At 37.1% G+C, this 20,901-nt stretch overlaps 1 protein-coding gene across 1 annotated transcript; it reads right to left on the reverse strand.

Moving 5' to 3' along the window:
* Nucleotides 1–694: 694 nt before the first annotated feature.
* LOC143754005 (protocadherin-15-like) lies at nt 695–15,292 on the reverse strand. The gene is made up of 20 exons (XM_077246941.1): nt 15,278–15,292; nt 12,299–12,382; nt 12,121–12,210; nt 11,337–11,444; nt 10,801–10,914; nt 10,625–10,718; nt 9,470–9,582; nt 9,235–9,375; nt 8,173–8,298; nt 7,823–8,074; nt 7,628–7,726; nt 6,368–6,540; nt 6,102–6,250; nt 5,635–5,942; nt 5,249–5,359; nt 4,091–4,282; nt 3,868–3,965; nt 3,189–3,353; nt 1,769–1,957; nt 695–845 (listed from the first exon to the last, which is right to left on the reverse strand). Exons 1-20 carry the CDS (start codon nt 15,290–15,292, stop codon nt 695–697), a joined length of 2,772 nt encoding a protein of 923 aa, XP_077103056.1.
* Nucleotides 15,293–20,901: the final 5,609 nt, after the last annotated feature.

Genomic DNA, 20,901 nt, shown 5'->3' on the forward strand with positions numbered 1-20,901 from the left:
CAGAATTCATCCTGACCAATCACAGTAGTTGTGGTCTGGTAGATGCAATGCATCTAGTTACTTTATTGTCATCTTATCATTATGTATCTTTTATAGACAGACTTAACTCAGTTATTTAATGAGACAAATAAGAAATCTTCCAAAAGGAACTGTGTAACATACATCTTCATAAAAATAAATATTGCAAACTTTTCTTCCAACATCTTACAGAATGCACATACATTGAATACATCAGCAAAAGCAACAATTAGATAATTTCTTGAATGTTATGTGATGTAAAATGACAAACCAAACATCGATCATTCCAAACCAAAGTGAGTGATTAGTCCTTCATTAAGGCCAGTTTTATGAGACCGTTATTGAAAGGTAAATGTGATGGTCACTTGAAGGAAGTCATTTTAGAATTAATTTGATAAGTTACCTGAAGATTTACCTAATTTAAATATCCCTAACATAATAATGTTTGTTAGTTTTTACCAAAGGTCAAATATGAATTAAAGACACAGAGGCTATATTTAAAAAAAAAAATTCTACATTTATTTATATTTACACATTTTTTACATTTACACAGTTCTTGTATTCATGGGGAATTAATCCAATGACTGTGCCGTATCAAGCACCATGCATTTTTCAGTATGAATTCAGTTTTAAAATGACGTTCCAATTCAGAATAAAGTGTCAGCGGTGTCCGGCTTCATGTCTGGTGATCCAGACAGCCACTCTGAGACAGTAATACATAATGAGTGGAGCAGAGTGATGCTCGTCTCTTTGAAGGGAATTCTGTGTTGTGTCTGTTGTGACTTGAGTTTGTCATTGTGAGAGTCACATGACGGCTGATCCCGGAACTGAGGACACATGATCAAAGATGTTAATCTTGTAATGCTGAAGCCCAGAGCCTGGTTTCTGTCTTAGGACCTGATACTCGTGTGGTTTTCTCCATGTAGGGAACTCAACCTTTAAAATGCTCCTTACAAAGGCATCTCACTAGGTTTTGTACTCCACTGAGAAGAAGTGAGGAGCTTTAATCCATCAGGGTGTTTTCAGAGGCCAGAGATGCTGTTTCCACTGAATACACTTCCACACAAAACACATGGAACAAAATTATAAATAAGAATTTAGATTTCATGTCTAATGACAAAATGATACTTGAATTATACTCTATGAGTTTTTTGTTAGGGCTTTAGCTTTCCGGAGTTTCTGTTTACAAAAGAAGAAACATGTTTAGTCAAACATCTCAGAACAAATCAATGCAGATAAAAACATGGTAACTAATGCATATTTTGTATTTGAGAAGAATCTTTGCAAACTATTGTATCAGATCTTTAACAATATTTTTGCACTTACGTGTTAAAGTCAGCAATGTGTTCAATACTGCTTCTCCTTTCAGTGGGAGTATCACTGCCAGTATTTGAACTCTGTTCAGAATCAGTCCCCCTATTCCTTTTCCTGAGGCAGCAAAAATATTTATTATAACTAATTGACCAAACATATTAATTTTCTTTACTGTGAAAAAATACCCCTAAAACATGAGCAATGTCCAACATGAAACATCATTTTATCACTTTAAAGACAACTGACATCACATTAAGGCATTTTAGTCCAGGTGAAAAAGCACAGACAATTTAATCAATCAAATCAAAAAATCAATTCTGATTTCATGATGACTTTAAGTTTATTTTTCAATTAGGAATTAGTAGACAAGGTTAGTTAACCACAAATAAGTTTATTCTGTGTCAAACGCACAGAGATAGATAGATCAATAACTTACTTGACAAGATGTATAATCGTCGCCACTAAAGCCACACTGATTACAGGCAGCAGAACACCTAGAGCGATTGTGACGGCTTGACTGGATTCTCCAGAGTCTCCAGAACTGTCCTCCACTTTGATTACCAAACCAGGACCAAAAATCTTCTGCAGTTCAGATGTTAAATCTTTAAGCTCACTGTTCAGTTTCCTGTGGGAGTGAAGATATTTCAGATGCTGCCCATAACAATCTCATCCTTATTATATAGAATAGATGTAATTCAGGCAAGAAGGCCAGGGGGAAATCTGAAGAGTATAATTTTGTTAAAGCACATAGGCTAGGCTACATCATTTTTTTCATATATATATAGCATATATTTTTTGATTTGTAAACCTTTATAAATCATAATTTTGAGGGTACATACTTTTCAAGGTGGATACATATCTGCACATTGTGATGTTACAGGTAAAGTGACAGTGACATGACTTGTTAGCCAAGTATGGTGGCCCTTAGGGGCCGTACACATATCGTGTCTTTTGCTCACTCAAGTTCGTTATTTCAAATGTTGGCGCACGGCAAGTGCGCTCAGAATAGAAGCTATTATGAGCTATTAGCGGTCGGGCGCGTCTATGCCACGGCGAGATGAGAACATCCCAACTTTTCAGAATCCCGTAAGCGCACCGCAGGTCATGTGACAAAAACCAAACGATCAGCTTCGGCCTTTCCGTAACAACATCGAAAGCTCGGCCCAGGGCGGGTTTTTATTAAGCTAATGCAAGGGCTAGAAATCGATTAATTTTTTGCTAATACTTCGTCATCACGGAGAGCGCAGTTCATGTATAGCAACGACAGATGCCATGGGAGCGCAAGCGCTTGTGGAAAGGCGGAGAAAGCGGTGCGGAAGCGTTTTCTACAAGTTTTTAGATGTGATATGTTATCATGCTTACTCTGCATTTCACCCATCCACGTGCACACACACAGCAGTCAGTATTGAACACACACACACACACACTCACAATGTACACACATGTATTTCCGGAGCAGTGGGCAGCCAATTTTGCTGCGGCACTCAGGGAGCGATTGGGGGTTAGTTGCCTTGCTCATTGGCACCTCAGTTGTGTGTAGTGAGAGTGAAAGACTGTTCATTCAGTCCTCCACCTACATTTCCTGCCCGCATTTCCTGCCAAACATGGTTGGTAAACCAATAGCCTCATGGCCAGTCAGAGTTAAAATGGAAATTAATTTATTCAAATCACAGATACACTTTACAACTGATCAAAATGATACTTCACTTAAAGTCAAAGCACTGACCACAAGGTTATCGGCTCCAACCATTATAACTGTATTTATTGTGAACATGTTTTCTGTTTCCTTGCACATTGCCACATACTCAGCTTTCACATTAGAGTAGTCTGACTGAACTGATATTGTTTCAACTTACTCTTTGACCTCCGTGGCTTGAATGAGAGCACCACTGGAGTCCATGGCGATGAAACTGACGTAAGTTTTGTCTGTAGATTCTCTGAGAATGGTGCGCATCTCATTCCCATCCTCAGCTCTCACACTGAGGATTTTCACAGTCCAGCCTAAAACTTTCCCCATGGATCTGAGGACAAAACACACTATGAGATGGAGGACACAAAACAATAACGGGAGGTAACATGAAGTACCAATTCAGTCTAATTTGTAAAACAGAAAAAACAATTCATCGATAAGAACTGGCTTAAAACAACATTTTGCTCACGATTGATCAATCTTTTTAATTTGACACCCTGACTTAACACACTAGAAATGAAACTTTTCAGTAAATAATGGTGTAAATTTCAGTCTGTGTAGAACATATGACTGTCATATGACTTGTCCTAAGAAGACAAGATGACTTAGATTTGGAAATGTCATATGGACTATTTTTAATGCTGTTTTTGTGGAAAAGAACCATATGAACATTTTCTTTGAAAACATAGCAGGACACACAGGTTAGGAATCCCATGAGGGCTAAAATAATTAATTAATCCGTAAACATGTTTCCTCTTAGCTCAAAACACATTAAGACTTCACAACTGAAAATGCTCTTATTCTGTCTTAATAAGATGTTTCAATATCAAACAGAGATTACTCACTCTTCCATCTCTGGTATCTGCTTCTCCACTATGTATACGGGCTGGTTTAGGGAGATTACTGATACGCTGTCACGATGTACACTTTGTTTTACTTTGATCTGCAGGTGGCAAACACAAGAACCCAATTGCATTGACTGCTCTGTTCTTAATCAAAATGACATTGGTGATTTGAAAGAGTTTTTTAAAAAGCTTTCCCTTTTTTTCTCTGTCTTTTTCTGCTCACCTGTACTGTTGTAGCCGTGAACAGCCCATGTTTATCAGTGGCTTTAACATGGAAGGTGAACAGATTGTCTTTAAAACTGGATGGATCCAGTACGTAGATCTGACCAGTGCTTGCCTCCACATCCAGCAGAGTTGTGGACTCCTGCAGGGAATACTGCAGTTCTGAGCTCTCGCCCACATCAGGGTCCGACGCCTGAGGGACACACCACCACATTTCAACAAGTTTAACTAATATAAAATCATGAAGTCAATTGTAAAAAAAAGAAAAAGTCAGGCACTTCATATATAGAACCATTTTGGGGATCCCATCAGGGGATCATTTTATGGATTTAGTTCATATCAACAGAAAAAATGTAATAACCTGTTAAACATGAAAGTATTTCAATTTAAATATAAATAAAGGGTTCTTTAAAATTGAGTCAGGAATCTTAGGTTTATATATAAAACCTCACTGAACCCTCGCTGTTTCTAAGAGTAGTTCAGCTGCTTTGGGGGAAACATTTCAGACATCAAATTTTATATGTCAGGAGAAAAACAGCAACAATTATAACAGTAATGTTTGCCTAGTGAACACCACTAATTATAAAATAGATATGAGTACATCCCAAGCGTGCCGCACAAGCCCTGAAAAGTGAAGCCAAAGTGTCTCGATCGCCCCCCGGTTACCGGTCCTAGTATGGGTCATAAATCCTGCCACGCCATGTTATTCAATGGGACGTGAGAGCAACTAAACAACTAAATTACACTTCACATATCTTTTTTCCAAAGATAGTTTCTGTCGTTTACTGTAGTTTCTATCACGCTGATGTAATTTCAAGTGTTTGTTTTTAAAATAAGTTTGTTTTTAGTTAGTTATTTGAGGCTATAAAAACGGTGCTGTGACGTCATGATTGTGATTGATTCAGTGAGAGTGAGGGCGGGACCAGAGCAGGACGTTGATTTCGCACCTTTTCTTCCTGCTCACTCACTACTGCGCATTTCTGGTCCTGAGATTGCAACTGCGCAGACTCAAGTCCCAAGATGTCAGTGCCATATCGGGACACTGGCGGCTTCATTTCTCGACAATGGAAGAGAGCGAAGGGGCATTGTCCATCTTTTTTTACAGTCTATGGTACATCCACTGGATTTTTTACTGATGTCTATGCCAAGCCACACTCACCTGGACCTTCACTATGGGGAATTTGTATGGAGGGATACTGAAAATCTCTGCTGTATATATTTCAGCATCAAACACAGGAGCCTCATTCACGTCCTCAACCTGAACGCTGACCTGAAGATTGTGAGAGAAAAAAAGTAAAATGCAAATATAAATGATTTCTTTTATGAAGAAAAACTTTGACTTTGACGTGCTTGAAGAGTAAGACTTAGGCTACTAAGAGACATACTCTACTCTAAGTATGTGAACGCATACACTTCTAGCTGCACAAGTAGTTGTCATTGCATTCTGATATATATATATATATTTATATATATATATTATGTATTAACATAAATTGCATACTTGTGTAGAGTTTTTTTCTGGCCTTAGTTAAGTAAGGATAATACCGTTGTCTCTGCAGTGTTTGCAGGAGTTCTGGAGTCTATGGCTTCTACTGTGAGGATGTACCACTCCTCTTCCTCCTTGTCCAGCGGTCTCAGAGCTTGTATGGTTCCCTCACCATCCACAGAGAAGATATCCTCATGTGACTTCATGTTATAGCTGACCGTAACCACTGGACTTCCTGTTAATGCCTTGACCTTCCCCACCGTTGAGGCCTCAGGTTCATTCTCTTTTATTGTGAATTTGTAGGAGGAGCTTTCAAAACTCACACTCTCAGTTAGAGAGGTAATTTCGAAGTAGATCAAGACTTTGGCTATAGAGAGAAGAAAGATGTTAGTCTTGACATGTTTATCAGACCAGGTTTGAATACTGAAGGGGGGAATTAACCACTCCCAATATGAATTGCTCACATTATCTGCATTGTTTTAGCACCAGAATCACTAAATGAATATTACGCAAACTAAGCCCAAACCTTCATCAGATTCTGGTGGTGTTCCATGATCTGTCGCTATAGCAGTGAGGGTTAGCAGTGTGTTTTCTGTGACCCCGCTAAGGTCAGAGCTCAAAGTGATGTCTCCTGTTTCAGCATCCAATGCGACCATTGAGGAGTCTTTAGAGAAACTAGAGAAAAACAACATTCATGCATCTGTCTTAAAGGATTGATGTAGGTAAGTGTGTTCATGCTTTAGCCTTGATATTACTGATTCTAAAGAAATGGAAGTTTAGTCTCAAGCTTACCTGTAACTGATTAGCGCGTTGTTTCCAGCATCTTTATCTGTGGCCGAGAGCGTCAGCAGCACATCTCCAACCTTGGCGTCTTTAACCAGAATGCTTTTCCTGTAGGTGTCAGAGCCGAAAACTGGAGCGTTGTCATTGACATCTGTGATACTGACCCGCACTGTGGTGATGTTCTGCAGAAAATTAACCCACGCAACTCTTTGTAGTACAGGCCAAAAGTTTATATTTGCAATGTCTAGTATCTAACTTAAGGATCAAGTATTAAGAACTTTTAATATTAACATAGAGTTGGATCCAAAGTGTCAAGAGATTAGCCCTCGTGCCAAAAAAAAATATGCCTCTGGTTTCCTATAATGTGTAATTTGTAACCTTTGTAGCAGGGGATCTCAACTCTGGCCTTGAGATCCACTTTCCTGTAGAGTTTAGCTTCAACTTTTATCAAACTCATCTGCCTATAACTTTCTAGTAATCCTGCAGGAAAGTGGACCTTGAGGAGGAAAGTTGGCAACCTCTGCCGTAGCCAACCCTGATCCCGGAGATCAACCATCCTCTGGAGTTTAGCTCCAACCCTAACCAAATACACCTGAACCAGTTAATCAAGGTATTCAGGATTACTAGAAACATTTTAGTCAAGTGTGTTGGGGCTGGTAGAATCTAAACTCTAAAGAACATTGGCTCTCTATGAGCAGGTTTGCACACCCCTGCTTTAGGAGTAAGGTTATCCAACCCTGATCCTGGAGAGCAACCTTTCAGCAGAGTTCAGTTCCTATCCTGCTCCAACACACATGCCTGTAGTTTTTAAGTAATCCTGAACACCCTGGACAGATGGTTCAGGAGAGTTTGTTTTAGGTTGGAGCTCAACTATTGTGGAAAGCAGCTCTTCAGGAGCAGTGTTGGCTACCGCTGTTCTATGTTGTCTATCTAACGTGCTACTACGTGCCTCAAACAAAACCCTAGAAATTCTTCCAAAAGATTTGATTCCATGAAACTTGCAAACTCTGGAAAATCAAGCAACTTGTTCTTTCTTGGAACACAATTTTTATAATTGCAGATATTTACACTCTGACTACTGTATATTGCATTAAGCCTGATAAACAGATTGGAGCTTGCATTTCGAGATAGTTCTTTGATAGTTCAGTGATTTTTTTTTTCTTCTACATTTGCAATATGCACTTGCAGTCCATGAAGAGATTCAAAACTGCATTGAAGTGCACAGTCACATCATGGAAATCGTGAAAAATAACATTAATTACAAATTACATTTCCCTGTGGCATCCCATGATCCACAGCAACAATGACCACATCATACACATCCTGTGTCTCTCGATCCAGCTCCTCGATGGCTAGTAGAGTCCCATCCTGAAGGAATGAAATAAAGGAATAGATTTTTAGAAAATTAAATAAGATCTGAACATCTGACAATCAATTGCCATGTGATTAGGTTCATGTCCTTACATCTCTGAATCTGAATATTTCACTGTGTGAGGAAGTGGTGATGGTGACACGTCCGTTGTCTCCAATGTCAGCGTCTGTGGCTGAAATTTTGCACACCTCTCCAGGTGACGAGGGTGTGTACACACCTTCCTGAATCTCAATGGGCTCTGGGAGTGGAAGGAATTGTGGGTTGTTGTCGTTGACGTCCAGAACAGTGATGATGACCTGAGCTGTGGAGCTTAAACCATCGACAGGCTGGTCTACAGCTACAACCTGAGAAAGACAATGCAAGCATCTCATTCAGAATGAATAGTCATTCTGAACATTTTGTAAATAGCTGGATTTAAGAAATGAATTTGATTGCTTTGTACCTGTAGGATGTAATTATCTACAGTTTCTCTATCCAAGGAAGCGTCGCTCCGGAGTGATATTACTCCTTGACTGTTGATAACGAAGGTATCGCTATCCATGATAAAGTGACCTTTAGAGAACCCACCCTAATCAGAGAGAAAACTAGAAAAGGTAAGTACATTAAAAAAACTTGGAATGTCGACTTGACAAAAACTTAGTTTATAACAGTTGTAAGGTTGAAGACTTGGAGAGTTAGAAAATAGATTTAAGTGTTGTGCCTTGTCTACTTGCATTTCTAAACTTCACATTTAAAAAAACAAAACAAATATAACCAAACATTTCTTGACAGTTTTCATTAGTGGTGGAACAGATAGCAAAATTCACGGTTCATTTGCTTTTTTTGAGCCACGGATCGGATCATTTTTCGGGTCAGCAAAAAAAAAAAAGTATATATATGCATATGTAGGCGTCGCTAGCAGTTTTGGGACCTATGAAAGATTATGAGGTTGGTGGTTTAACTTTGCTTTTCATTTATCACTTAAAGCTCACTTGTGTCAATAGCTACAACATCAAAAACTGATATCTGATAACTGACAAACCTAACTGATAAAGTTCACTCATTATATAAAACAAGTGAACAGTCAGAAATAAAATAAGGACAAATAACACAAATTACAAGCAGAGATGAATACTAAATTACAAAGTTACAAAAGTCTTAAAGTATATTCAGGTACAGAAATGAATAATTAGGCCTAAATGTAAAATAACACTATTTCTTCACTATAGAAATTAAATATAGTTTCAGCTTGGTAAAGCTGTATCTTGTTGTTTTATTAACATTAATGACACAGACAGCAGTAGGAATATTAGGAAATGTGTCCTGTCTGTCCCTTTAAGACCGACTGCAGACCAAAAAACGTACTCGGTTACTAACGTAACCTCGTTTCCCTGAGAATATACATATATATATATATATATATCAACTGCGATCCGTTCCACTAGTTTCACCATTTTAGTCACCATTTCAGAAACAATGAACAGTACAGTACCGTGTCTTGATCAATGACTCTAATCTGAAGCACAAACTGATCCTGTGGTGAATTTTCCAGAATAGATGCGGTGTACTCATCCTGGTCAAATTTTGGAGGCTTGTCATCCGCATCCTCAATGGTGACGGACACCACAGCGTTAGCCGTCTTACTGGCATCATACTGCTGAGTTGCCTATTTATAAAAGGAAACGTTGATTAGAAAATATATACCATCAAAATACTGAAATCTCTTCCAATTCATGAATGTCTTCAGAAACGTCTGATACCTGTATGTGAACAGTTATATGGTCGATTTTCTCTCTGTCTAGTGCTGTTTTCACAGAGATGACTCCACTGTTTTTATTGATGTCAAAGTTGCTCTGATATTCATTTGGTAGGACTGGAACAGAATTGTGGATATTTTCTGTGTTATTATCAGAAACTTAAATCAGAATCACACACATCACTTGCACACAGAGATTGGAGATCATGCTGTGCACACACAGAAACATTCAGGAACACAGAAACTTGTTGTCAACGCTGCCCGAGACTTGTATTAAAGGGGTCATCAGATGCCCATTTTCCACAAGTTGGTATGATTCTTTAGGGTCTTCATGTAAAGTTTGTAATATACTTTGGTTAAAATTTGGTGCATGTCTCTTTAAATGATAATGAGCAACTGCTCACCCCACCCCTCTCTTTCATGGGGCGTGTCAAATGACTGAGGGCAGAAATATGCTAAAACGGTGCAGTCCTTCAGCGGTCGTGGACGGAGCATTAGCATTATGACATCATAGTGCTCAGAAAATCCAAACGGCCTGATTATTGAGTGTCTTTAGACTTTTTAAGGATTAAAAAAAGGAGTGAAAGGATTTTTTTCATTGTAAGGTGGTTCTGTCCACACACTGCAAATACACATTTATATGCAAACACTATATAAAAGTGAATTTTGCATCCAATGACCATTTACTAAATGGCTTGGCCACTGAATCGCTACATTACATTTCTCAGCAAGGAGGTGGTAACATTGCTGTTTTTGATGTAATTAAACTCACAGCTTCCGTGATAGTAGAGATGCTGCACTGACGCAGGTAATTCACACGCACATCTCTCTCTCTCTCTCTCTCTCTATAATTCATTCAAATAAATGTAATCTTACCACACTTTATTTTCATGTCTGATTTAAAGTGTGCAGAATGCCTGATCCAACAAGTCGTGTCTATCAAAAAACGAGTAGTAGAAATCTGTACCACTTTATTTTACAGTGTCCTTGTTACATAATGTTACATGTAGTTACCATATAGTAATAACAGTAAATTAGGCATAATTACATGCAACTAACCCTGAACCAATCCCTAATCCTACCTTAACCCTATAAGTACATGTAGTTCATTAATATTACTCAGTACTTGTGTAACCTAGAAATCTTCTGTTAACAGCACCTGATTTTATGGTGTAAAGTACAGGCTCGTTGATGCCCGTGTCGCCATCTTGAGCCTTTATGGCCTCAGGAGTGATGTTTGATAACTGTCCTATCTGTGCATGGACAGAAAAGACATGGAGGGTTTCATTTGTTTGGTCAGACTTGCGTTTAAATATTAATCATGACGTCATTTACCTGATTTTCTTTAATGGATGCCTTGTAGAGACTGTGATCAAAATAAGGGTTTAGATTGTCAAAATCTTCAACTGTTACTGTAACTGTTGTGGTGTCATTGAGATCTCCTGTATCCTGCAAGGAAACATAGGGTTTTTATTACTATCTACCTTCAAATAATATTTAATCCAAAAATGTATATTTCATTATATGGGAAAAGGAGTTTGGACAATCATACTAAACATCTGCTTTAGTTTTCCACAGAAGAAAGAAAGTCATACACTTTCAGAAAAAAGGGCATTGGAGTGGGACCCTTTCAACAGGTATTATGTATCTTCAAGGTAGTAATATGCACCCTTTAGGGGTAAAGAAGGAACAAAGGTGTACCTTTTGAAAGGCTACCGCCCCGCTTTTTTCTGAGAGTGTACAGGTTTGGAACAACATGTGGGTGAGTATGTGACGACATAGTTTTTACTCTTGGGCAAATTATTCCTTAAAGTTTAGAACAATAGTTAGTAAAATGGAGGTTAGTAGGACGTCAGAGAGTTTGTCTTTACTTTAGCTTGCACGGTGAAGATGTACTGTTGAGCAATGTCGTAGTTCAGAGGTTGTGTCAACCTGATGTATCCGTCACTTCTCACTTCAAATTCATCTGGTGCTGGAGGCTGTCGGGGTTTGTAATTTAAAAAAGAAAAAACAAACCGAGCACACACGTTATTATTACACTCAAATTCAGATCACACACAGTTGATATCAATTCACACACATACTCAGACACCCTATATAAAGAGACTCACATCTTCACACTCTTTGTGAAGTATACACTCATTCCGTGTTGTTGTAATGTTACCAAGCCTTTTGTATTTTTTTGTGATCTGTATTCTCTTGCTTTTTTAACTTTGGATTCTCTTGATTATTGTTCTTTGCCTACTGTGTTATATTGTTTGTTGATCAGCTGACCTCTGCCTGGACTCTTTGGCTTGTGGTAGATTTAATAAAAGCTGCCTTATCTGCAGCTTCATCAGTCTTGTAGTCCATACATACCAATATTGAAATGTCTTAATTTTTGTCTTTCTCTTTTGTGGAAATTGGACTAAAAATATTGATTAATTGAATTGTGCACTCACTCATTTTGTCCAGTCAAATGCTCTCTTGAATTTTGCTCTTTCTAGTACTACCTACCCATTGACAAGCAATAGCAAGTAGCAAATTCCAGTCCAAGTTTTCAGAGAAATGTATTTCCAGGAACATGTCTACTAACACGGTCACCAGTAATTCAGTTTTGTGAATGTCTATTGTGTTAGTTATATATCAAATACATTAGACTCAGTTCAGACTCACCAGTATAGAATATATAATTTTGTTGTTTTCTGGAGAAACATCTGCATCTTCAGCTATAACCCTGAGCACATCTGAACCCACAGCTGTCGTCTGGAGCAAAAGACACAGTTTACAAAGAGATATGAGTCTCTGTGATCAAACACACTTCTGCTGTATAAAGATGTGACATTACACACACCTCTGACACTGTGGTGCTGTATGTTTTACTCTGGAAGATCGGAGGATTGTCATTCTGAACTTCTAATGTTCGGGTATTTTTTATCTGAAATGCACAAAGACTTTATAATGAAAGTTTATTTGCTTAATTCTTATATTTATAATGATTTATTTTTTGTTGAATGATTGGATTATGCTATTGTGTAAATAAACATACCTCTGTGTTTCAGCAGGTCATTGGTTTCCGGACATAATAAACAGATAAAAGACAACATAAGACAAATTAAGCATTCAGTTTAAAATTGTCCTGAAATGCTGAAATTTTGCTGAAATGCTTTAGTGACATGGCTCAGCTTGCCAAATTGCCATTTTCAAATCTTCTCTTTATGTACATCAATTATTTGTCGACACTGCAGCAATTTAAATAATGTAGAATGAGAGTGAGCAGAACGGTGTGTACACTTAATAGGAAATCTAAACTTGCTGTAAACAAATCAATACTAAATCCTGACGAGCATTTACTTCACGAGAAGACCTTTGTCCTGTAAAACATGTTTTTAAATAACAGGTAGGTAGGTAGATAGATATTATTTATTAGACAGATTTATTTTTTGATAAACAACAGCGTCATGTCAGCAAAGTTCTGCCTCCCATCCAAACATTTGAACTTCAGCTGGTTATGAATAAATTTGACTTACCGATATTACTCCTTACACTGTGTACATGCAGACAAGCTAAAAAAAATAAAATGGAGAATAAATCCATCTTTTCCATAATTCACTGTCAGCAGCATGCCACCTGTATTATGAAGGCTGGCAGGGAAGAGAATGAATATTTCTTGTGTAATTTCTCCCTCTGAGCTGTTCTTTATTGTATGCCATAAACAGTTATTATCTGGTGTAAGCAAGTATCAAAGGTGCTTCATTGAGGCCACTGATACAGGAGTGATGTGGGAGGGATTTTCTGGAAAGAAGTTGATGTTACAAGTTTATTTAAGGATATTTGAGATGTCTTGAACTCAGATTTTGTTACTGACCTTGTTTTGAGTTTGTACCACCACACCTTCTCATGCAATAGTTTATACAGACCAACACAACAGTAAAAGCTAACATCCCAAACCAACAATTACTGTACTTAAAAACAATTAACTAGAGTTTTAAATACATTACACTTTTTTCTTAGTTTATAACTTACACATATCAGAAGTCTTCACCCTTTTTCAGGCCATGGACCCTTTGGTAGAAAGATTGAGTAAGGAATCCCATTACATTATATAGCTAACACGTGTTGAGTGTTGCATTTTAGACTTTTAATGCATATTTTAAAAAGAATTCTCTCAAAGACTAGCCCTTAACTTAAATGTGGCTTCTGTAAAGATACATGACAACAATTTCACTCTGTGCACTGCTGGGTTACTCAGAAAAGTTTTTATTTATTTTCCCGTGTTCCTATTGACAATCAAAATGTCAAATATTGACTTATCACTGCTTGTGTCACGTGTCTTCATCTGTATCACCTGTCTAGTTAATCACCATCATCATCATCTGTTTCTTGTCAATCAATGTTCATCTGTGTTGGTATTTAGACCCCTTCTGTTCAGTCAGTCCTTGTCCGTTCTAGTGTGTGTGAACTTCACTTCTGCCTGTCTGTACTTTCGTGAGATTTGCAAGTAAACTCTTTAAATTGGAACTTCTGCCTCTTCGTCTTCTTCTGCCTACACCACACCCTGACAGCTTGAAAATGAACAGAACAAACTATAAATTTATAACACCAACATCATTAAACATATTAAAGGTTGGACTGGATGATAAACACGGATTATATCTTATCTTGATGGTTTTATAACAAACAATTTGAAAGTGAAAGATTAATGTTTTACCAATATGGTTTACTTCAGCACTCTGTTTAACAAATGCATTATTTCCAACCTTTTGCTTTAGACAGGCTACAGTCTGATTCAGCTAATTATTTTGGGCTTTACGTGAATGTGTGTTTTACCTGATAGTTTCTTATAAATGAGCTCTGTTCAGATGGTTAAAATACTCTTTTCAAAGATTCATTCCCTTGTTCTGTTTCCAATTTCATTCACTTTCACTTTTCCATTTCCCATGTATGCATGATTTGTGTTTGTTTACATTAGTTATGAGTTTGTGATTTAGTTTAAACTTTTGTGCACATTTCACATGCGTATTGATTCTGTTGATTCATTGCTTGTATACCATTAATGGTGCGATGCAGCTACATGCTAAGAAAGAGTTATTTTCCTGTGGCCAGGAAGAATTGGTCCCACTTTAATTTGTGGCTTTAACTACTATGTACTAACATTGAAATTAATAATTTGATACAATGACTTATTGTGTACATGGGTCAAAGACGAGACGTCACCAGTTTGCTGTCCGCATCAAATTAAATTTACAAAAGGGATTTTATATACAAAAAAAAGCATATTAAATGCAAGTAAAGAGTCTACTTTCATGTTTCAAATAACTTTGAACTAAACTAAACTAATAACTTTGAACATAACTAAAATAATGCTCCAAAGTGTAAAATTGTCATTCAGCGTAATGGCCCGTAGTTTGAATTTGCTTCCTTGGCATGCATAAGTGTTCGCTGTATTATATTAAAAGGACTATGTGTTATTTTTTTCCTTAAGTATTGAAATAACTAGGGGACTTTTGTCCCGAATATGCAGTTTGTCAGAGGTCATTCAGTGTAACAGGATCAGGAAGCAATTTTTAAATGAAATAAACAACCAATAGTCATCAATCAGTCTGTGACATCATCAAAGGGCACCCTGAAGATCTCGTGGTGCTGCAGCAAGTTAAGTTTATTGCTCTTAAATATTTTATAATTTCACTCCACAAAAACACTTGTCATTCAGTGAAATGCCATAAAACACTTTTATTGTTAGAGTTTTTGAGAAATATGTAGATGTTGTGAATAATTATGATTAACCTTTCTGGTCAAGTTCACTGTTTGATATAGGTCAACCCAGTCTCACGGCAGTTCGTGACATAGTCACGAAATTTAATCTATTGATTCGTGTTCATGGACACGAGTTTCCCCATTTTTTCGTGTCACTCAGCACGACTTTCAATCTAATGTATTTCAATGGGACGTATTTTTCGTGCCTGCACCACGTTTTTCTTTCGAGAGCACAGTATTGTTTTTTTCTCAATTGTTATTCATTTTGCAAACTTAAGAGCTACATTACTCAACATTTAATCAATAGATTTTAATCCTCGTTTTTATTGCTTTATATTCGGTAGGCTACTCAACATTAATCTATTTATTCGTGTCCAAAGGGCACAAATATCCTTCTTTTTTTCGTGCCACTCAGCACGACTTTCAATGTATTTCAATGGGACGTATTTTTCGTGCCTTCACCATGTCTTTCTTCCGAGAGCACACTATTGTTTTTTCACAATTGTTATTCATTTTGTAAACTTTAAGGGCTACATTACTCAACATTTAATCAGGTGATTTTAATCCTCGTTTTTATTGCTTTATATTCGGTAGGTTACTCAACATGAATCTATTGATTCGTGTCTATGGGCACGAATTTTCTTCTTCTTTTTTCGTGTCACTCAGCACGACTTTCAATCTAATGTATTTCAATAGGGCGTATGCACCACGTCTTTCTTTCGAGAGCACACTATTGTTTCATCCTCAAATGTTAGGCTATTCCTTTTGCAAACTTTACATTACTCAACATTTAATCAGGAGATTGTAATCCTTGTTGTATTGCTTTATATTCGGTGGGCTACTCAACACGAATTGATTCGTGTCCTTCAGCACGAATTTCCTTCTTTTTTTCGTGCCACACAACACGAATTTCAATCTAATGTATTTCAATGGGGCGAATGCACCACGTCTTTCTTTCGAGAGCACTATTGTTTTTTCCTCAAATGTTAGGCTATTCCTTTTGCAAACTTCAAGGGGTACATTATTCAACATTTAATCAGGAGATTTTAATCCTCGTTTTTATTGCTTTATATTCGGTAGGTTACTCAACATGAATCTATTGATTCGTGTCTATGGGCACGAATTTTCTTCTTTTTTCGTGTCACTCAGCACGACTTTCAATCTAATGTATTTCAATGGGGCGTATGCACCACGTCTTTCTTTCGAGAGCACACTATTGTTTTATCCTCAAATGTTAGGCTATTCCTTTTGCAAACTTTAAGGGCTACATTACTCAACATTTAATCAGGAGATTTTAATCCTTGTTGTATTGCTTTATATTCGGTTGGCTACTCAACACGAATTGATTCGTGTCCTTCAGCACGAATTTCCTTCTTTTTTTCGTGCCACACAACACGAATTTCAATCTAATGTATTTCAAAGCCGTCTTTAATTTTGGGCTACATTAAAATTACATAATTACAGGACTGCATATTCTATATGCTTAAAACATGCCTTATTTTATTGTGGGATATTTTATAATTGTCGATGGTATTTCAATTTGCAATGGCTTATAGTGAGCCTACTTTGCTTTTTTTTGCGCCAAAAAAATTAAAAAACAGAATAGCCTACTTTTATAGAACTTTCATCTCAATACTGATTATGAAGTTGTAATAAATTAATTATATAGCCTACTGCAGAAATGTTTATTGCTTTATATGGACATATCCTTTGGCAAAGAGATGGATGCATTCTGGGAAGTGATATGTGTTTAAATGTAATGGCTACATACTCGTGTTCCTTCACTTGGACATTTACGCTGACCCCTTTAAAATTTTGAGCACGGATATAAAATATTAAGACTGTACTTTTTAATTATTTCGACAGTTTGGCGCAATTTTGTGCAATACGTCACTGTGTGCGACCATCGCAGAAACCATTGCCCAGCGCGATTCCACCACGGTAAGTCGCTTACAATAGTCTAATAAGCAAAATGAATTCATGAGCATTTACACGTCCAAAATTAATAAAATTACGTGTTTATAAAAAAACATTTTCTAGGCCTAGATATAGGTTCTAGATGTGTGTGTATATATATATATATATATATATATATATATATATATATATATATAATGAGTATTTACATAAAAAAAACATGTGATATATATAAGTATATATATATATATGCATATACACACACACACATATATATATATATACATCACATGCTTTTTTTCACTGTAATGTGTCAGTAATAACAATATTATCACTTGGTCTAACGTTATACTGCACATATGAACACACACTGAACCCTAGACACATGTTATGCGCCATTAAAAAAGTAGCACAGGAAATAGGAACAACGTGAATCTGTATTTATTTATCCTAAGCATTTATTAGAAAATGGGAATCACTCACTATATTAGGGTACACTTTTTAAATCTTATATCAACATAACACTACATAATTAACATTTTCTGTTGTTCTCCCTGCAGATCCTGTCAAACATATCACCTGTCGAACCTATCCGAACCTGATTTTCAAAACCCAAAGGCACTTTTAAGAGCCAACCTCTATCTCTTCATTATTTTCTATATCTTACATCCTCTCTGTTCTCTCACTATCTATATTTCTGTCCATCTCTTCAATCTTTATCTATCTCACAGTCTTTATCTATTGCTCTTTCTTTCCTCCCTGTCTGTCTTTGTCTACTTGTCTGTCTCACCCATCTTTGTCAGTCTGTCTGTCTGTATCTGACTGTCTGTCTGTCTGTATCTGACTGTCTGTCTGTCTGTATCTGACTGTCTGTCTGTATCTGACTGCATTGCAATGGCCACCAAGCATAAACTTGATTCAAAGGATCCACACTACCAAGAGGGGAGACGCATGGCTCTGGAGCTGAAACATGAACACATTCTAGCTGAAGCCAAGGTTAGAGTTTTTGTACACCTCAATCATTTTATAACAAACATAACAAATTAAAGTAAAACGTGATGAGGAATATGTAAGAATGATGAGTGCAGAAGATTTAATACAGGTATATTGCATGATGCATCCTGCCATGCTCTGTGACATGTGTTAATAAGGGAATATAATAATACTAATAATAATAGTATATGCAGTTCCATCCCTCTGAGTTACAGAGACTTGAGAATCTATTCCAAGGCTCATTTAAGCTGTTCAACACCTTACTAACACCCTATGTTGTGTTTTCCTTTCACAAGTTACCTGCCTTTTGGTTACCGTACTTTTATCAACATCAGTCTTACAAGAAATATTAACTCCAATACACAGAGAGCAGCTGATGAGAGGAAACGTGTACGAGACCCTCCACACACCTCTAAAAGGGACTCTGTAGGACGTGGTAAGCCGAGGGGGAGGCGAGGAGGGCGACGCCAAGCCTCCGCTACAGGTTATATCTGAATTATTTGACATTTGTAGGAATTTACTATGACAATGTTGGACCAACTCAAAATAGAACAATGTAATTGTTTATTGAGAGTTTAAAATATTCAAATATCTAAAAAGACATTAAAAAGTAGATAAACCTTTCAGTGACACTATTGTAGAAGACACTACCAAGTACTTAACAAAAATATGTCTGATTTCATAAATTGTTTAGTATATAGTTTGAAAAGAAGAACAAGAATAGAGTGTGATAGCCTAACTTGTTCTTATTCTTCTATGTTTTGTTTTACAGCCACATACCCCACGGTTGAGTGCTCCCTGTCATCCAGTGTGGAGGTTCCACTTACTGCAACCTCAACAAGACTACATCCTCAAGAGGAATTTGGTAATTCACAGTGATGAATTTATGAATGTACAGTATAAAAAAAGTGTTCATTCTGATACTGATCAGTTGACTTTTAATTGTTCCTTATCTATAGTGAATGATCCCTTACAGCTTTATTTTTGGATTTTCTTTACAGAAAAAAATATGGAGAGGCTCTCTGATATTTTGGCGTCATGTCCTTCTGCTGCTCAGCCTCAAAGTAGCTCTGCATCATCATGGTCTTTTCGGCAGCAGAAAGCCTCAGAGCGCTGGAAAGAAGCAAGGCCATACCACCTAAAATGCCTTATTTCAAAAGAGGCTGTTGGTCATCCCCTGTGTTGCCTTTGCAACGAGCCTGCTGTTATTAGGTTGGTTTTCATTAATACCAAACTTAAATTACCCAGGGTAGGTTTGCTGAGTGCCCTGCTTTATAGGCTAAGATACATGTCTTTTGGGATGGGAGAAGACTTAGATACCCAGATGAAAAACACATTAATGAGAAAAGTAAATCTAGGACCTTCTTGCTGTGAGGTGACAGTGCTAAACACTGAGCCACTATGCAATCCTTTACAATTAAATCAAACCTGGAATAGCTTAAATAGAGTATACAGTACTTTATATGAGTTATTCACCTGAAATAATGTATTATATTATAATATTGTTTTCTTTTCTCCCTAGGTGCAGAGAGTGTCTTCCTGAGGAGTGGTTCTGTGGGGACTGTGATGTATTGCATCACAAAAAACAGCCACTCCACAACAGGGAATGCGTGATTCGTGGTTTTTTTGAAGCCATTCCTCCAACCACATGCATCATTAAAGGGGAAGATGGATATTGCACCCATGAGCAAGGTACGTTCTCAAGAAAGCTTTAATTTTGCTGTTCAATGTATGTCTGCAGACAGTTACAGATCATCTAAATTATTTGTTTTCCTTATTTTTGCCAGCTTGCATTTTGCCAACTGTGAAGGTGCCAGACTGCTCCTGTGGAGGCACAAATTTCACTGTGTTACCAGGCAAACCAGTGATTTTAATTACCATCAATGGTATAAAAAATATATATATATATAATTTGATGTTTTTCACACTAGTGTGCTGTGGCATTGTGCTTACAATTGCAGAAGTGTCAGAACATATGGAATAGCACATGGTATTGTTATTAACTGAAACAAAGACAGATGTTTTTTTGTTTTGTTTTTGTCCTCCACAAATAAAAAAATTAGCATCTTTCCAGCATGATGTCCAATCAACACAGCAGTGTGGAATTTAGTGAATTAGAAAATATAAATGTGGGATTATAGGAACTTGTGCAATGTCTCTGTCATGTATTTGTCTCGTGTTTTGTGTGCAAACACATGGCCAGTTGTTTTGGGCTATGTGTTTGCATTGTCTTGTGTTTTACCTCGTTTCCTTGTTAATGTTGTATCAGTGTCACCTGTGATTGTGATCATGTGTCCTTACCACGCCCCTTGTTCCCTCATTAGTATTGATGTTCATCGGTGTCACCTGTGTCTTTGTGATTATGTGTTCTATGTAAGCTCCCGATTTTTGTTCCTCAGTGCTGTTTTGTCTTGTTAATATTCGATCCTGTGAGTATTGTGATCTGTTTGTGAAGGTTCCAGGTCTGTTTTATTGTCAAGTCTAGTTATTGTTTCAGTTACTGTTTGTTTGCCCCATCGTGGGCTTTTGTTTTCTGGTTGTAAATAAACCGTGTTTTATAAAGTTACTGTCTGCGCTTGGGTTCTATTTAACGTAACGTGACAGTCTCTCAACCATTCACAATGTGCATAATGAACTAAGTGTTGTAAAGTTAAGTATGTGGTAAGTGTGTATTTTATATATATTTATATTAATTTGTTTTTTTGTTCCAAGGGCGTTTTGACTTGCATCAGCCACTGTATGAATGTCAAACATGCCAGCAGCAGTGGACCCCTGACTTTAAAGACCTCC

The sequence above is a fragment of the Siphateles boraxobius genome, unplaced genomic scaffold (genome assembly GCF_051911475.1).
Source record: "Siphateles boraxobius isolate OS27281-9 unplaced genomic scaffold, OSU_SipBor_1 29, whole genome shotgun sequence".
Lineage (NCBI taxonomy): Eukaryota > Metazoa > Chordata > Actinopteri > Cypriniformes > Leuciscidae > Siphateles > Siphateles boraxobius.